General features: G+C 40.7%; 1 protein-coding gene across 1 annotated transcript; it reads left to right on the top strand.

Annotated features, from left to right (window-relative positions):
- Positions 1 to 332: 332 nt before the first annotated feature.
- ccna2 (cyclin A2) lies at positions 333 to 2,887 on the top strand. The gene is made up of 8 exons (XM_037675600.1): positions 333 to 610; positions 1,141 to 1,396; positions 1,496 to 1,602; positions 1,685 to 1,908; positions 1,985 to 2,189; positions 2,322 to 2,435; positions 2,540 to 2,673; positions 2,756 to 2,887. The coding sequence occupies exons 1-8, from the start codon at positions 404 to 406 to the stop codon at positions 2,805 to 2,807; spliced, it is 1,299 nt and encodes a 432-aa protein (XP_037531528.1). The 5' UTR covers positions 333 to 403; the 3' UTR covers positions 2,808 to 2,887.
- Positions 2,888 to 13,498: the final 10,611 nt, after the last annotated feature.

The following is a 13,498-nucleotide window of genomic DNA, read 5'->3' as shown; positions in this document are numbered from 1 at the left end:
ATCGTCGCGGGCTACTTGAACTGAGAAAGTTCCGCTCACTTCATGTTTTTGTACAAATGGATCGACAATAGCTGATTACCGTGTGCAGGTCTGTACTAAATCCTAAAGATTAAGAAGTGTCAAATTTAAATATTTTTCTTCGTTTTAACCAGCTTACTGCCAAATGTACACCTTTTATTTTTGCTTGTTTTAGCGTTGTAGTTGCCATCTCAACAGTTATTTGGACTTTAAGCTTGTAGTCTGAGCAACAGCTAAACGCTTACCTGGAAACTGCTCACCCGCCATCTCTTACCAACTAAACTTCTTTTTTTTTTTAACGAGGACGAGTGTTCAGCCGTGGCAGTATTTTAGTTTTAAGTGAGGAGGAGCGGCAGGAGTTTTTGTTTCAGGAGAAGCTGCCATCATGTCCAGAGCTACCAGGCAAGGAAGCGCGGCTAGCGACTTACCCAACCAGGAGAACATGCTCCCCAGGCTCAGAGGCTCCCTTAAACCGCGAGCTGCCGAGAACCAAGAAAACCTTCCACCGAAGCAGGCCTCCAACAGAACCGTCCTGGGTGCCCTGCAGAACAACCATCGGAGCCGAGCCCAGAACCAGCGCGGCGCGAAGCAGGTGGGTACCGATGCTAACACCGATGCTAACACCGAGGCTAACACCGAGGCTAGCTGCTCTTCCACCTTTTGCAGCTGCCAGTTTGATCACATCCGAGGAACATCACTTTCCAAATGTCTTGAACTACCTGTCGTCTTTGAAAAGATGCAGTTTCCCCGGCTGGCCGCCATTTTACTGTCCCGACTTGTAGCCCTTGTTAAGAAAAGTGATTCTGGAGCTCCTCCCGCCATCATGTGCTGCAAGATCAGGGCTTTGTTTTCTTAAACTCGCTACTTTGCAGCCCTTTGTGCACTCGTCTCCAAGTTTTTTTTGTTTCTTTTTAACATGCTGAGCTCAGTTGTATGTGCAGAACTGATTCTCATCCTCATTTCCACGCATGCATGTTGCCAGGAATCAAACTTTTCTTGTACAAATCTTTTCTAGGATGAGTAATTTTTAAACTTCTTCACAGTTGCGGCTTGAACTTTAAATGAGTACATTCTAACTGACTGAAGTTTTTGCTCCTGAAATTGTCTCTTTGCTGTTTGCAGGAAGCTTCGCAACCCTTGGCTTGTAAAAATGAAGACTTCAGCAAAAGCTGCTTCGATAGGCCGCCTGTTAAGCAGCCGGCCTTCCAGATCCATGTGGATGAGCCTGATGGAGCCTGCACCAAGAAGCAAGTGGCCGAAATGATTAAAGCACAACCAGTGCTGGAAGAATCTCTGTTGGCAGTCGGCAGTGCGGTGACCCAGCTCCGAGAGCCCCTGACCAACATCAATATCCCACCAGCAATGGATGTCAGCTTTGGTGGGTTGTCTTCCTTTCTTCATTAAACCCTCAGTTGTACAGCATTCATCATGCACAATCTCATTTTGGCCTTTTTATAAAGTGTACGTTTTGTTTCAGGTTCTCCCATGGACATGTCTGTGATTGAAGGGGAGGAAAAACCATCTGGCGCAAACGACTTTCCAGAATATGCTGCTGAAATCCACAAGTACCTCAGAGAAATGGAGGTGAGAAACGTCTTTCCAGTCTACAGTATATGGTCTTGTAATTTTTGTTTTGGGTGCATATTTAAATGACGTGTTTTTGCAGATGAAAACCAGGCCTAAAGCAGGCTACATGAAGAAGCAGCATGACATCACAAACAGCATGAGGGCCATCCTGGTAGACTGGCTGGTTGAGGTTGGAGAAGAGTACAAGCTCCAGAACGAGACTCTCTATCTGGCTGTTAACTACATCGACCGCTTCTTGTCGTCGATGTCCGTTCTGAGGGGAAAACTTCAACTTGTGGGAACCGCTGCCATGCTGCTGGCTTCGTACGTGCCTCCTACTGTAACTATTTAATTTAAAAAAAGTGAAGTTTTCCTGATGTTTGTTCATGTTCAACTGCAGAAAGTTTGAGGAGATCTACCCTCCTGAGGTGGCAGAGTTTGTCTACATCACAGACGACACCTACACCAAGAAACAAGTGTTGAAAATGGAGCATTTGGTGCTGAAGGTGCTCTCCTTTGACATGGCGGCGCCAACAATAAACCAGTTTCTCACGTTGTACTTCTGCCACCATTCTGTTGCCAAACGGGTGGAGAGCCTGGCACTGGTGAGTGGGGGGGGGGGGGGCAGGTCGGATGAACAGCATCTGCACATCTGGTTAATCTTTCACGCGTGAAGGATTACCTGAAGTTGGGCTGGCTGTGTTTTTCCATAACGGATCTTTTTTTTTCTCTTGTAGTACCTCTCGGAGCTCAGTTTGGTTGATTCGGATCCATTCTTGAAGTACCTGCCCTCGGAGACGGCGGCTGCTGCCTTCGTCCTGGCCAACAACACGGTGACTGGAGGCTCATGGGTACGTTTCTGCTCTTTAGGACGAACTCCAAACCAGTGAAGCCTTGTTGCATGTTTATGTTCATGTTGTGGTAGTTGAGGGGTGTTTCATTCTGACCTTCTCAGCCCCAGTCCTTGGTGGAGGAGACTGGTTACAGACTCGATGATCTGATGCCATGCATCGAGGATCTTCATCGAACATACGCCAACGCTGCGCAGCACGCCCAGCAGTCTGTCCGGGAGAAGTACAAGGGCTCAAAGTTGGTTCATAACATTTTATTCATCATTAATTGATGTGGTTATTGTTGAGCAGTCGGGCTTAAATTGCTGTTTTTTTTACAGGTACCATGAAGTTTCCAGCATCAACCCACCAGCCACACTGCTGCTGAACTGACTGCAGTCTCCATGATTAACGTGCACGTGTACCTCGTTGTAGGTTAGGGTGTATTTTTTTTATTTTTTTGTAAATGATGTGCCACCATTTTAAATGTCCTGCTCTTTTTGGAGTAGTTCTAGCTATATAAAAGTTTTTTTACATCCTGAATCCCAATGTTTGTGCCAGAGGAAAAAATACAACTAATCAAGCAGTTTTTTTTATTTTTTTTATAAATTGACTTAATCCATTAAGATCCAGAGATTTTACCTTTTTCTAGAAATGCTGCTTTGATTTATAGCATCGAACCTGACCTGTGAATGTACCAGGTACTCGGAACTGTGGCATTTAAAGCAGTGGTTGCATGGAATGCCAATTAGTCGGTCAGCGAGTCATCTTGTCTCATTACACCGGAGCCTTGGTACATGACATCATCAGGCATCTTCTGCTCTGTAAAATATGGCACCTGTAAATAAAATCAGTTTTATTAAAGTTTTATAAACTGGTCCCGTCTGTAACACCAGTGGCCTCAGGGGGGCAGCAGAGGACATGTCCTCAGTTTTTCAGATGGTGGCAAAGAAACAAGCTCAAATATTTTTATTTAAAACTAAAGTGCATGTTTAATTGGCCATTACATGTTCAGATGCATTCTTAGCAGGTCTTGTGTTCAGGTCTAGTCTTTACAGTTCAATTTAAAACTTACATGAACGTTTCTAAATTTAGTTTTTTCCTGATATTTTGAGTTTATATATCCTCATCATGTAATGTTGCCAGGAGTCAAAATGACAGCAGAGCAAAATGAAACAGGAAAATGGATTTAAAGTGACTTTCAAAGAACTGGAAGTAAACTTGGAATAGTTTTGCAACAATGCATCACATGTTGATTCTGAGCATGCGCTTCGGGATCTAAAGATGTAAAAGGCTTCATGTTAAACAGTTAAAACTTGGTGCTGGGATAAGTTTGACTACAACAGACAACTTTTTAAGTAAAGCTCTTCAAAGCCAGTTCTCTAATGGGGAACAGTTAAACGTTTTAACATGAGCACAACGTTCAAGATGTGCTCGCTGTTTGTGACTTGGCTTTGCTTTAAAGGCCAGTTCATCTTTTTAAAATGGAGCGTGATCAAGCATTTTTCCATTTCTCATTCATCAGTGTCTTGATTTTTTTCCTGTGAAAGTGAGCGAGGGGCAGCCAATGGTGTTGAAGGCGCCTCTCCCCTCGTGATAAATGGGAAGGCTGGCTTTGTGTGAGCCGACAGGAAGCAGAGCACAGCTGCTCAGGATTTTTATCTTGCAAGAATGGACCGCTCTGCCGCTGCACACACGCCCTCAACAGGTTTGCTTCATCACTGAGGGCGCTCTTTGGGACTAACGGGATTAAATGATGGATTTTTTCAATAACGTGGCAGTTGGATACTTTAAATAATGGCTCCTGCATCTTCATCACTACACAGTCCAACCTTGAGATCGAAGTGTGACAGAAGAGTGGCGTTTGGAGGTGGAAAGGGCAGGTTGGCTGCCTGAAACCGATGCCTGCTCCCAAAAAATTTCTGGTGGCATCCACCTCGCTGCCACTGTCTCTGGGCTGGGGTTGGAACCTGAGCTTGTATGTGGGGATGCTCTTTGGGCTCATGCTGCTCATGATGCTGCTTCTCTGGATGCTTTTGAAACAGCTGAGGAACTCCATAGGAAAAACGATGCTGCAGCCCGCTCGCTCCTTCAGACAGCCGTGCTCTGACCACAGGCTGCAGCGCGTGTTGTGAAGAGACAAACCTGTCAAAAACACCAGGACTGGGACTTGGAGTGCTTGAAGGTGACTTTGCAGAGTTTTGGGGGGGAAACTGGCCACAAATGCTTCTGTTGCTTCACAGAATAATAAATGTTCTTGTTTATGAGATCTGTTTTGTCTTCAACTACAAGAAGTAATCATGTGCTTTGTAGAAATTAAAAATTCAGTTGACTTCATGCAACAGCTATGTCTTTTCATCTCTACCATGAATTTACCACGCCAAGCTCAAAAACCTTAAAACACAGACTACAACACAAGCTGGGATTAAATCTGCATCCTGATTCATGGAGATTAAAGTGATGCATTCAGGGGGTCAATTTGCACTCCTCTCATCTTATTGGTGAAATGCCAGGAGAACATCTGCCAATGAGCTGAGCCGTCATCTTTCTCCACTAATATCCATGTCAGAGGACCGAGTAAATGAGTCTCTTGTGGGAAAAGGTTTAAATTAACAGCAAGTGCACACAGGTTTAAATCTTTGATCCTTGTCTCTAGTGGCTGCTGAGCTGCAAACAGCTGAAAATGTCCAGTTCAGAGCAGCCCAGGAAATTTAGCTCTTAATGTTTTTTTCTGTCATTAGTTTAAGGTAGAAGAGTTTATCAATTGTAACCCCGAGGGAAGGTATAAATATAATTTTTCAACATTATTACACAGACTTGGTTATTAATGTTGCAGCATTGGCTGCATTTCTCAAACACTGACATGTTTATATTAAAGGTAATCTTTGCAACGATTGAAGTCAAACACAAAATATCCCGAGGCGTGCTTTTAATCCACGCAGATACCGTTTAGTCGGGTATGTCCAGAGGGACTGACTCAGCCTTGTTAGATGAACACAAAATACATCCTGAACTATATAGTGTAGTTACTTTCCTCCAGATGTTTTCCAGATTTATTAATATGGAATTATGAAATGCAGGTATGCACTCACTGTAAACACTTATGTGGAAATTCAGACCAGTCCAACCATTTGAAATGAGTAGCTTGAACTCAAGAGTCAGTTTTACTGAAATCTTAAAGGAAAATATCTCTTCAAGAAGTAAATAAAAATGAATTAATCTCAACCTTTAAAGCTCACAACAACAGGTGCAGCAGTTTTTTCTTGGTATAAAGACAAACCAGAATATTTCCCTAAACATTTCCTGCAAACATTTTCCTTTCAAGGATTTTAATCTTCTTGTCTGTAAACATTCATCTCAGCTACTTTCACACCACAGACTCCGAGGGATTTTTCTTCAACAGGTTTATTTTCAGGTTATTTCCAAAATAACAACCGTCTGCTTATCGTCTCCCTTCAGCAGACCTGCAGATTAAAAATGTACGGCAGCGTGCACGAGTCCCCCGACTGCATGTTTTCAACCCGTTTCCTTCCACATGAACTCGTCCTCTGAAGTTATGAGGTCTTTATGAGTTGGGAGTCATAAATGAGAAACCTCTAGAGGTGTTTGAGGATATAAAAGATAAAACTCCTGGGGGGCTTTTAGATCCAGGTGGGAAATCAGCTCCACGAACTACAGAAGAATGGAAGAAGTTAGAAAATCGTTTTTAAAAATAAACACTGGAACTCAAAAAATAAATGAGAAGCCATCTGATTGAAAATGGCCACCGCAGCCAACTGACCTAAACAAAAATGAATATAACGCTTTAAATTTTAAATATACTGATCTCAAATTTGGGGCGGCACGGTGGATCAGTTGGTAGAGCTGTTGCCTCTCAGCGAGAAGGTCGCCGGTTCAAATCCTGGCCTGGGACCTTTCTGGGTGGAATTTACATGTTCTCTCCGAGCTGAGTGGGTTTTCTCCAGGTGCTCCAGTTTCCTCCCACAGACCAGAAACATGTATGTTAGACTGATTGATAACTCTGAATTGTCTCTAGGTGAGAGAGAGAGTGAACGGTTGTTTGTCTCGTTTGTCTCTATGTGTCCCTGTGATGGACTGGAGACCTGTCCAGGTGTCCCCCACCTCTCGCACAGTGACTGCTGGACATGGACACCAGGACCCAAAAAGGAAGAAGCAGATAAAGATAATTGATGGATGGATCTCAAGTTTTGGTGTGGCACTCCACCAAGACCGTTTGCCCTGACAACATCTGACCTGCACGCCACAGCTCTGTGGAGCACTTCACCAGGTCTTCTGTATAAGCCTGAGACTGCAGGAGGTCCTTCTGCTGTGGAAGATATTCTGTCTCATCCCGTTTCAAAGACATTACACCCCAGGACTTCTAGTCCAAAGTACTAAACCTCCCATAACATGAAGACCCCGGAGAGGCTAAATGAGGAGAAGCACAGACGCATGATGAGGCCATTCACAGACCCCCTTCAGTTCTCCTCCCAGCAAGTTCAAGTTTATTGTCATTCGCATCACATGTGGTACATGAGGTGGAACGAAATGAGTTACTCAGGGTCCCAGTTACACCCCAAAAATAGCTAAAATATAAAGTGTAAAAAGAAACGGTATACAAGGATCTAATACTGTATATGCGCTAAACACTAATAATGTAAAATAATACGACAGCCCCATCGTGAGTCACTGGTTGGCAGATGGGTATGAATGAATACAGCAGCATCGTGAGATCAGCAGCACAGATAAGTCACATATCACCAATTAAAGTAGAATTACAATGATGTTTTCCCCCTTACAGTGATTATCCTGGTTAGGTATTTATGAGTCTAACAGCTTCAGAAGCTGCTCCTCACTCTGCTGGTTCTACACTTAATCTTAGGAATGAATGTTTCAGTCTTTCTCCCTCCTTAGATGTCATTAATCTGTCCTCCAGCTCTAATGTTAAAAATCTTGGTGTTATTTTTGATCAGGACATGTCTTTTATCCCCCACATTAAAAACGTTACTAGAACCTCCTTCTTCCACCTGCGTAATATCACTAACATTAGAAACATCTGATCTAAAGATGATGCAGAAAAACTGGTCCATGCACTTGTCACGTCTAGACTGGACTGTTGCAATGGTTTATTATCTGGGTGTCCAAATACTTCTTTAAAACGTCTTCACTTATCACAACAGCAACAACCCCACCCGAACAGAATCAAACAGGAATTTTAATTAAGTCTGAACAGACTGTGCTCACATTTGTCTCCTGCTTTTCAGCTAAATTATTCTAATAGACTGTTGTCTCTTAGAGCTTAAATCATTAAAAATAAACTTCTGTCAGGCGTTATTTAACAACACATGGGAATATTTGAGAGAAAAGTCAAACAGTTAATAAAGATCCTTAATGTATTTGTTCGATAGCAGAAATTAAAGCAGCGGACACAAACAAAGCGTTTATTTTTCATGAATTTTCACACGAGCCAGGGACACTTATCCATTACGATCGAAGCAGGTAATATTGATCTGAAGTGGAGCTTGGCCTCGGAGCAGAGACGATGGTGAACACCAGCAGCTGGGAGCTCTTCGGATAGACGACAGAACTTATTGTCTGTCCGTCAACGCCGGACAAACGGAGCTGTCTGCACCCAGCTCTGACGCCCGGCTGTCCAACGGTGCCACGCTCATCCATTATCAGTCAGAGGTTTCTATAACAATCAGTCTGATCATCATTTTTATTCAAATATTCATAATTTCAAACATACAATTTTACACATAAACCAAAAATAAAAACTTTAAAAGATAAATTGATCTAAAATGCTGTCGTCATTTAGCACTGCACATTCTTAGGACATTTGTAAAAAGACACCTGTGCAGACACATTAAAATCACATTCTTCTTTTTATTTTCTATAAAATGTAATGCTTTGGTCATTGTTAGTCAAAAACAGGCTGCTTTGGCTGACATGATTTATGAGAGATGAAAACTAAACAAGAGCAATAAACAAACGTGATTCATTAAAAACAGCTTCAGGTTGAAAATAGTAATAAAACAAATAAACTTTAAAAGTGAGGCTTAATCCCAAACCTTAACCTGACTCCTGCAATAAAGATACAATAAATATATTTACACCTGAGAGCTTCACAACATGGAGCTTCTGACCAAACTTTGCATTCTCCATAAATGAACGCGCTGCATTCATGTTACAAATATTTTACATTTTGGTTTATGAGTAAACTCATCTCTGCTGAGTTTTACACCGCAGAGCTCTTTATTCGTACTTCTGCACAGAAACACGAGTTCGTGCAGCCGCATTACTGAGGCCCAGCCGTTGCCATGGAGACGAGGTTTAGTCGAAACAATAACACAGAAATACTTAACTCTGCTGTGTGTGTGTGTCGCTGCAGCTGTAACTTAGTCATGCAAGGAGTGAATATTGGAAAAATAAGGTACATTTACAGGTGCGTCTCAAAAAATTGGAATATTTTGAAAATTTCAACTAATTTAGTCATTTCACAAAGTGAAACTCATAAATTACATAGATTCATTACACAGAGGGAAATATATTATTATATATTTTTATATATTTCACTCTGTGTAATGAGTTTCACTTTCTGACTGACAAAAATTAGAACTTTTTCCACGATATTCTATTTCTTTACATGCAGCTATGTATGATATCTATGATGTTAGCTTTAAGCTGTGCACAGAAATTTGTTATTTAAACTAATTTCATTTTTTTAATTGTGCTCTCCGAGTTAGCTGCTGCCTCAGTTTGCCATTTAGCATTTCATCTATAATAAGAAGTCTGTAATTGTTCGTACATGGATAAAGCTTGTTCTAAAACAATAATATGAAGCTAAAATTAGATCAACTATAGCTAAAATCTAACAATCAAAATATAGTAGCTGTAACTTAAATTTAGCAAAACCTTTGCTGAAAGCTAAAAACCATAAAACTGTTGCTAAAACTATATTTAGTAGAACTGTTGCTAAAAGCTAAAATATACAAAAGAGAAAAACGGTGGCTAAAAGCTAAATCTAACAAAACCACTGCAAAAAGCTAAAATGGACTGTAGCTCTAACATTAGCAAAACTGTAGCCAAAATTTAAAAGTAGCAAAACTGTGGATGAAAACTAAAATTAGCAAAATCTCGGAAAAAGCTACAATTTGATGACTAAAAACTAGAGTTAACAAAACAGTATCTAAAAGTTAAAATGAGCTAAACACTGTCTGAAAGAAGGAAATAATAGTTAAAAGCCCAAGTCGGAAAAAATATAACAAAGCTAAAATCAGCAAAATAGATGAAAGGTAGCAAAATACTTAAATTAGCTAAATAAATAAATAAAATAAGCAAAATGTTTAAAGCTAAAAATCTCAAGTAAGCAACGTCATAAGTTAAAATTAAAATCTGCAACTCAAGCTAAAAGCTGACTTTAGAAATAATGCAGTTAAAAAAAAAAAGACAATTCTGCAGAACAAGATTTCAGAGAACAAACTTTTCCGAAGGAACTGATTAAGTGATCCCAGTGTACTTCGATGGCAAATACATTTCTAAATAAAGATTAATAATTAAAAAAAAATAAAAGTTACAAACACAAAAAAGTCATTTCAAGTTTTTCTGAACTTTTTCTTTTAAAGTAGCACAAATTGTGTGACTGACAAACAAGCACAGAAGAACATGTAAACAGAAAAACAAGTACCGTATTTTTCAGACTATAAAGTGTACTGGATTAGAAGGTGCAATATCAGTGGACGGGTCTGTTTTCATACATAAGGCACATTAAGCAAAACAAAACAGTCAGATAAGTCAAACTTTATTCAACTCATTCACTATAACCAAATCAGTTCAAGGTCAGTAAACACAACAATAATTAATGCATAATGTGCAATGAATTATCACATTTTTTGGCCTATAAATCACCTTTTTTTTGCATAATTTGCATACCCTGCGATTTATATGCTGAAGTTACTTATTTATGAATTTATTCCCATATTTATAAACCAATTTTTGTCTGAGATATGACCGTTTTCATTCATTCAGACTGAAAATATTGAACACTACCATTTTCAGCTGCTAGATGGCAGTCGAATAGTATGGCATGCCGTTCTGTAATGTAATAGGTAAAAAGTGGCTATTAATGACACAATTGGCTTGCCCTATGTCACCTTAGTCCAGCTCACCTGGAGCAACCACCAAATTAGCTTCATTTTGTTGCACCGTCCTGATGAAATGCAACTGATTTCACCGTCAAAGGGCATTTATTAAGTAAAAGTTCAACCGAGACACACCTTTACTATAATTTTGAGCAAACAAATAATTGTTTTTAGGTGATTATCTTGTTAAATACTTGTTAAAGTCCTCCCGTGCATGCTCCCGTGGCCACTATTTGGCAGCCAGTCGTTCTTTTGGCACAACAGCGCCCACATTTCCAGGTTGCCAGTGATGACGCACAAAAGCTGAGACGTATACGACGAAGCGACATATTTATGGATTTTTTTTCACTTTATTATACATATTTGGACTGATGCGACGTGTACGGCGGAAAATACGGTATAAGGCTCACTGTTGATTTTTGAGAAAATTAAAAGATTTAAAGTGTGCCTTATAGTCTGAAAATACAGTAGCTAAATATTGTCTGAATTTTCCGTTGTAAATAAGAAAAACTGATGAAATAATTTGTAGGCTTAAATTCAGATTCAGGCATCGTGAAATGTAATTCTTGAACGTATAAATATTCATTTCTTGTGTGTTTGTTTGTTCGTGCCTTTTTGTAAATATAATAGAGAAGAAAAAAAACGTTTTGCAAAGAAATTACACGTATAATTCTTGTGCTTCAAATAAATCTACGTTAAAATCCTAATCTCATACACAATCAGTTTACGAACTACCCAGAGTGCAGTTTCTTATCTGATCAGCTCGCCCAGCTGTGACTCTGGAGAGTTACACAAAAACTCCTCAGTCTAATCTCACACGTTTGTTATTAGCTGCTTGTTTATTGCAAATAAAGGAAATTGTCTCCGTGTCAGTCTGGGAGTTGGTGAAATGAAACGGTGAGCTTCTGTTACCGGTCCATCTCCCAGATGGTTTTCACACTCTCGTCGTCTCACAAGTGCTCACTTTAATTAAGGTTTGCAGGGAGGAAGACAGCGGTGAAGATATGTGAGCTGCTGCGATGCTCTGAGGGTCTCACCGCTCCCATCAAGAGACGTTGTTTGGTTCTGTTCGCTTTTTTACACACCTGGATTTAATTTGCCCCAAAACATGTCAATAAAGATAATTATACAAGAGGAAAACAGGAAATGGCAGCAAAGTAACGTGACGTGTTTGTGATTTATTATTCAGGAGAACAACAAACTCTGGCAGGCCTTCATCTTTCAGCCTGAAGTCGTTACAGCTCGAGATATCCATCACCGCCAGACGTTCAATTCCAAAAATTAACTCCGTCTCACAGGTAGCGCTTTAAATCAGGAAGTGCGTGGTATACTTTTAAAGAAAATTAGGATTTTAAATTAAAAACAGCGATTCCTTTCATGTCAGAGTTTTTAACAAAGACCATTATATGTTGAGAAATGATGATGCTGCAAACATGTTGGTCAAACCTTGAAACATGACGTTTGCACGATGTCACTGTCGGGATCTTTGGTCAATGTTTATGGATGTTTTTGTCACTGTTAATGTGAACTTTGTGAGTTCTTTTCTCTCTCAGAGAGGGCTGGAAGGAGCTGCTTTGAACCTGCATGTGCAGCTGGATGGAGGCCGAGGACACTCTGAGCCGAGAGCTGAGGAGCACATACGAAGACAAACCTTGCGCACTGACCGGTGCACATTCTCATGACTGGGCTCCATGATGGAGAGCTGGTTAAATATCTGCTCGTGTTCTTGAGGCTCCTTTGAGTAAGTAAGATGAATAGAGGATATTTTTATCCAACATTTTGCTCCTTCGAGGCCGGCCCCAACATCTCGAGCCTCCAGGTTTGGATCTGAACCGTGCACGGGGGGAGATCCAAAATGCTGCCAGCTGAAAGAAAATCGCCCATGCAGTAAATATCCACTAGGAGGCTCGTATCTATTTGCTTAGTTAAGTCCAGGTGGCAACTTTTTTTTGGCCAGGCAGTGTATCTCTCCAGTTTTAGCTTCTCTCCATTGGCTCCCTGTCAAGTCCAGAATTTAATTCAAAATCTTACTTCTAACCTACAAAGCCCTCAACAACCTAGCTCCATCTTATATTACAGATCTTATTGTTACAGATTTTCTCAACAGAGCACTTTGCTCTCAAACTGCAGGTTTACTCGTGGTTCCTAGAGTTTCCAAAAGCAGAATGGGAGGACGATCTTCCAGTTCTCAGGCTCCTCTCTTGTGGAACCTACTTCCAATCTCTGTCCATGAGGCCGACACATTGTCCAGTTTTAAGACTTTCCTTTTTGATAAATCCTATAGTTAGGGTTGTCTTGGGTTTCCTGAGCTTTCCATTAGTTCTATAGGCTTAGACTGCTGGAGGAAAACTGACCACATGTCTTTACTTGCTCTACTCTTCCTGTTTGTGTTTATTTCTATTTTAAAATGATTTTTTTTGTCTTTCCTCCTATAGAAACCACACCTGGACCTGTCATTCTGTGTTTATCTGTTCCTCCTTCCTGTCTTCTCAAACCCAGCCGGTTGAAGCAGATGGCCTCTCATCTTGAGCCTGGTTCTGCTGGAGGTTTCTCCCTGTTAAAGGGGAGTTTTTCCTTTCCACTGTTGCCTTTGTGCTTGCTCAGGACGGAAGACTGTGACGATTCAACACAATCTGTTGCTTCCTTAGATAGATAACTTTTACTATCTGGCCTTTGTAATGTATATTAATGTTTTCGTACAGTGCACTGAGATGACTTCTGTTGTGATTTGGTGTTATAGAAATAAACTGAGTAGAGTTTAAATAGTCTTTGTTAAATATTGATAAAAAGACACCTGAATGGATGTGGCCCCGATGCTCTCAGGTTTCACTGAGTGAATAGCTGCGCTGCCTGTGGAGGAGGTGGGGTCAGCTCGTCAGCTTTCCCTTTGAGGAGGAGCTTTAGCTAACAGAAATTAAAAAGCTCACCTGAGCCACAGATCAC

Source organism: Nematolebias whitei, chromosome 4 (assembly GCF_014905685.2).
Source record: "Nematolebias whitei isolate Nwh7 chromosome 4, NemWhi1, whole genome shotgun sequence".
Lineage (NCBI taxonomy): Eukaryota > Metazoa > Chordata > Actinopteri > Cyprinodontiformes > Rivulidae > Nematolebias > Nematolebias whitei.
Note: the sequence above shows the minus strand (reverse complement) of the source record. Positions and strands in the feature narration are given on the sequence as shown.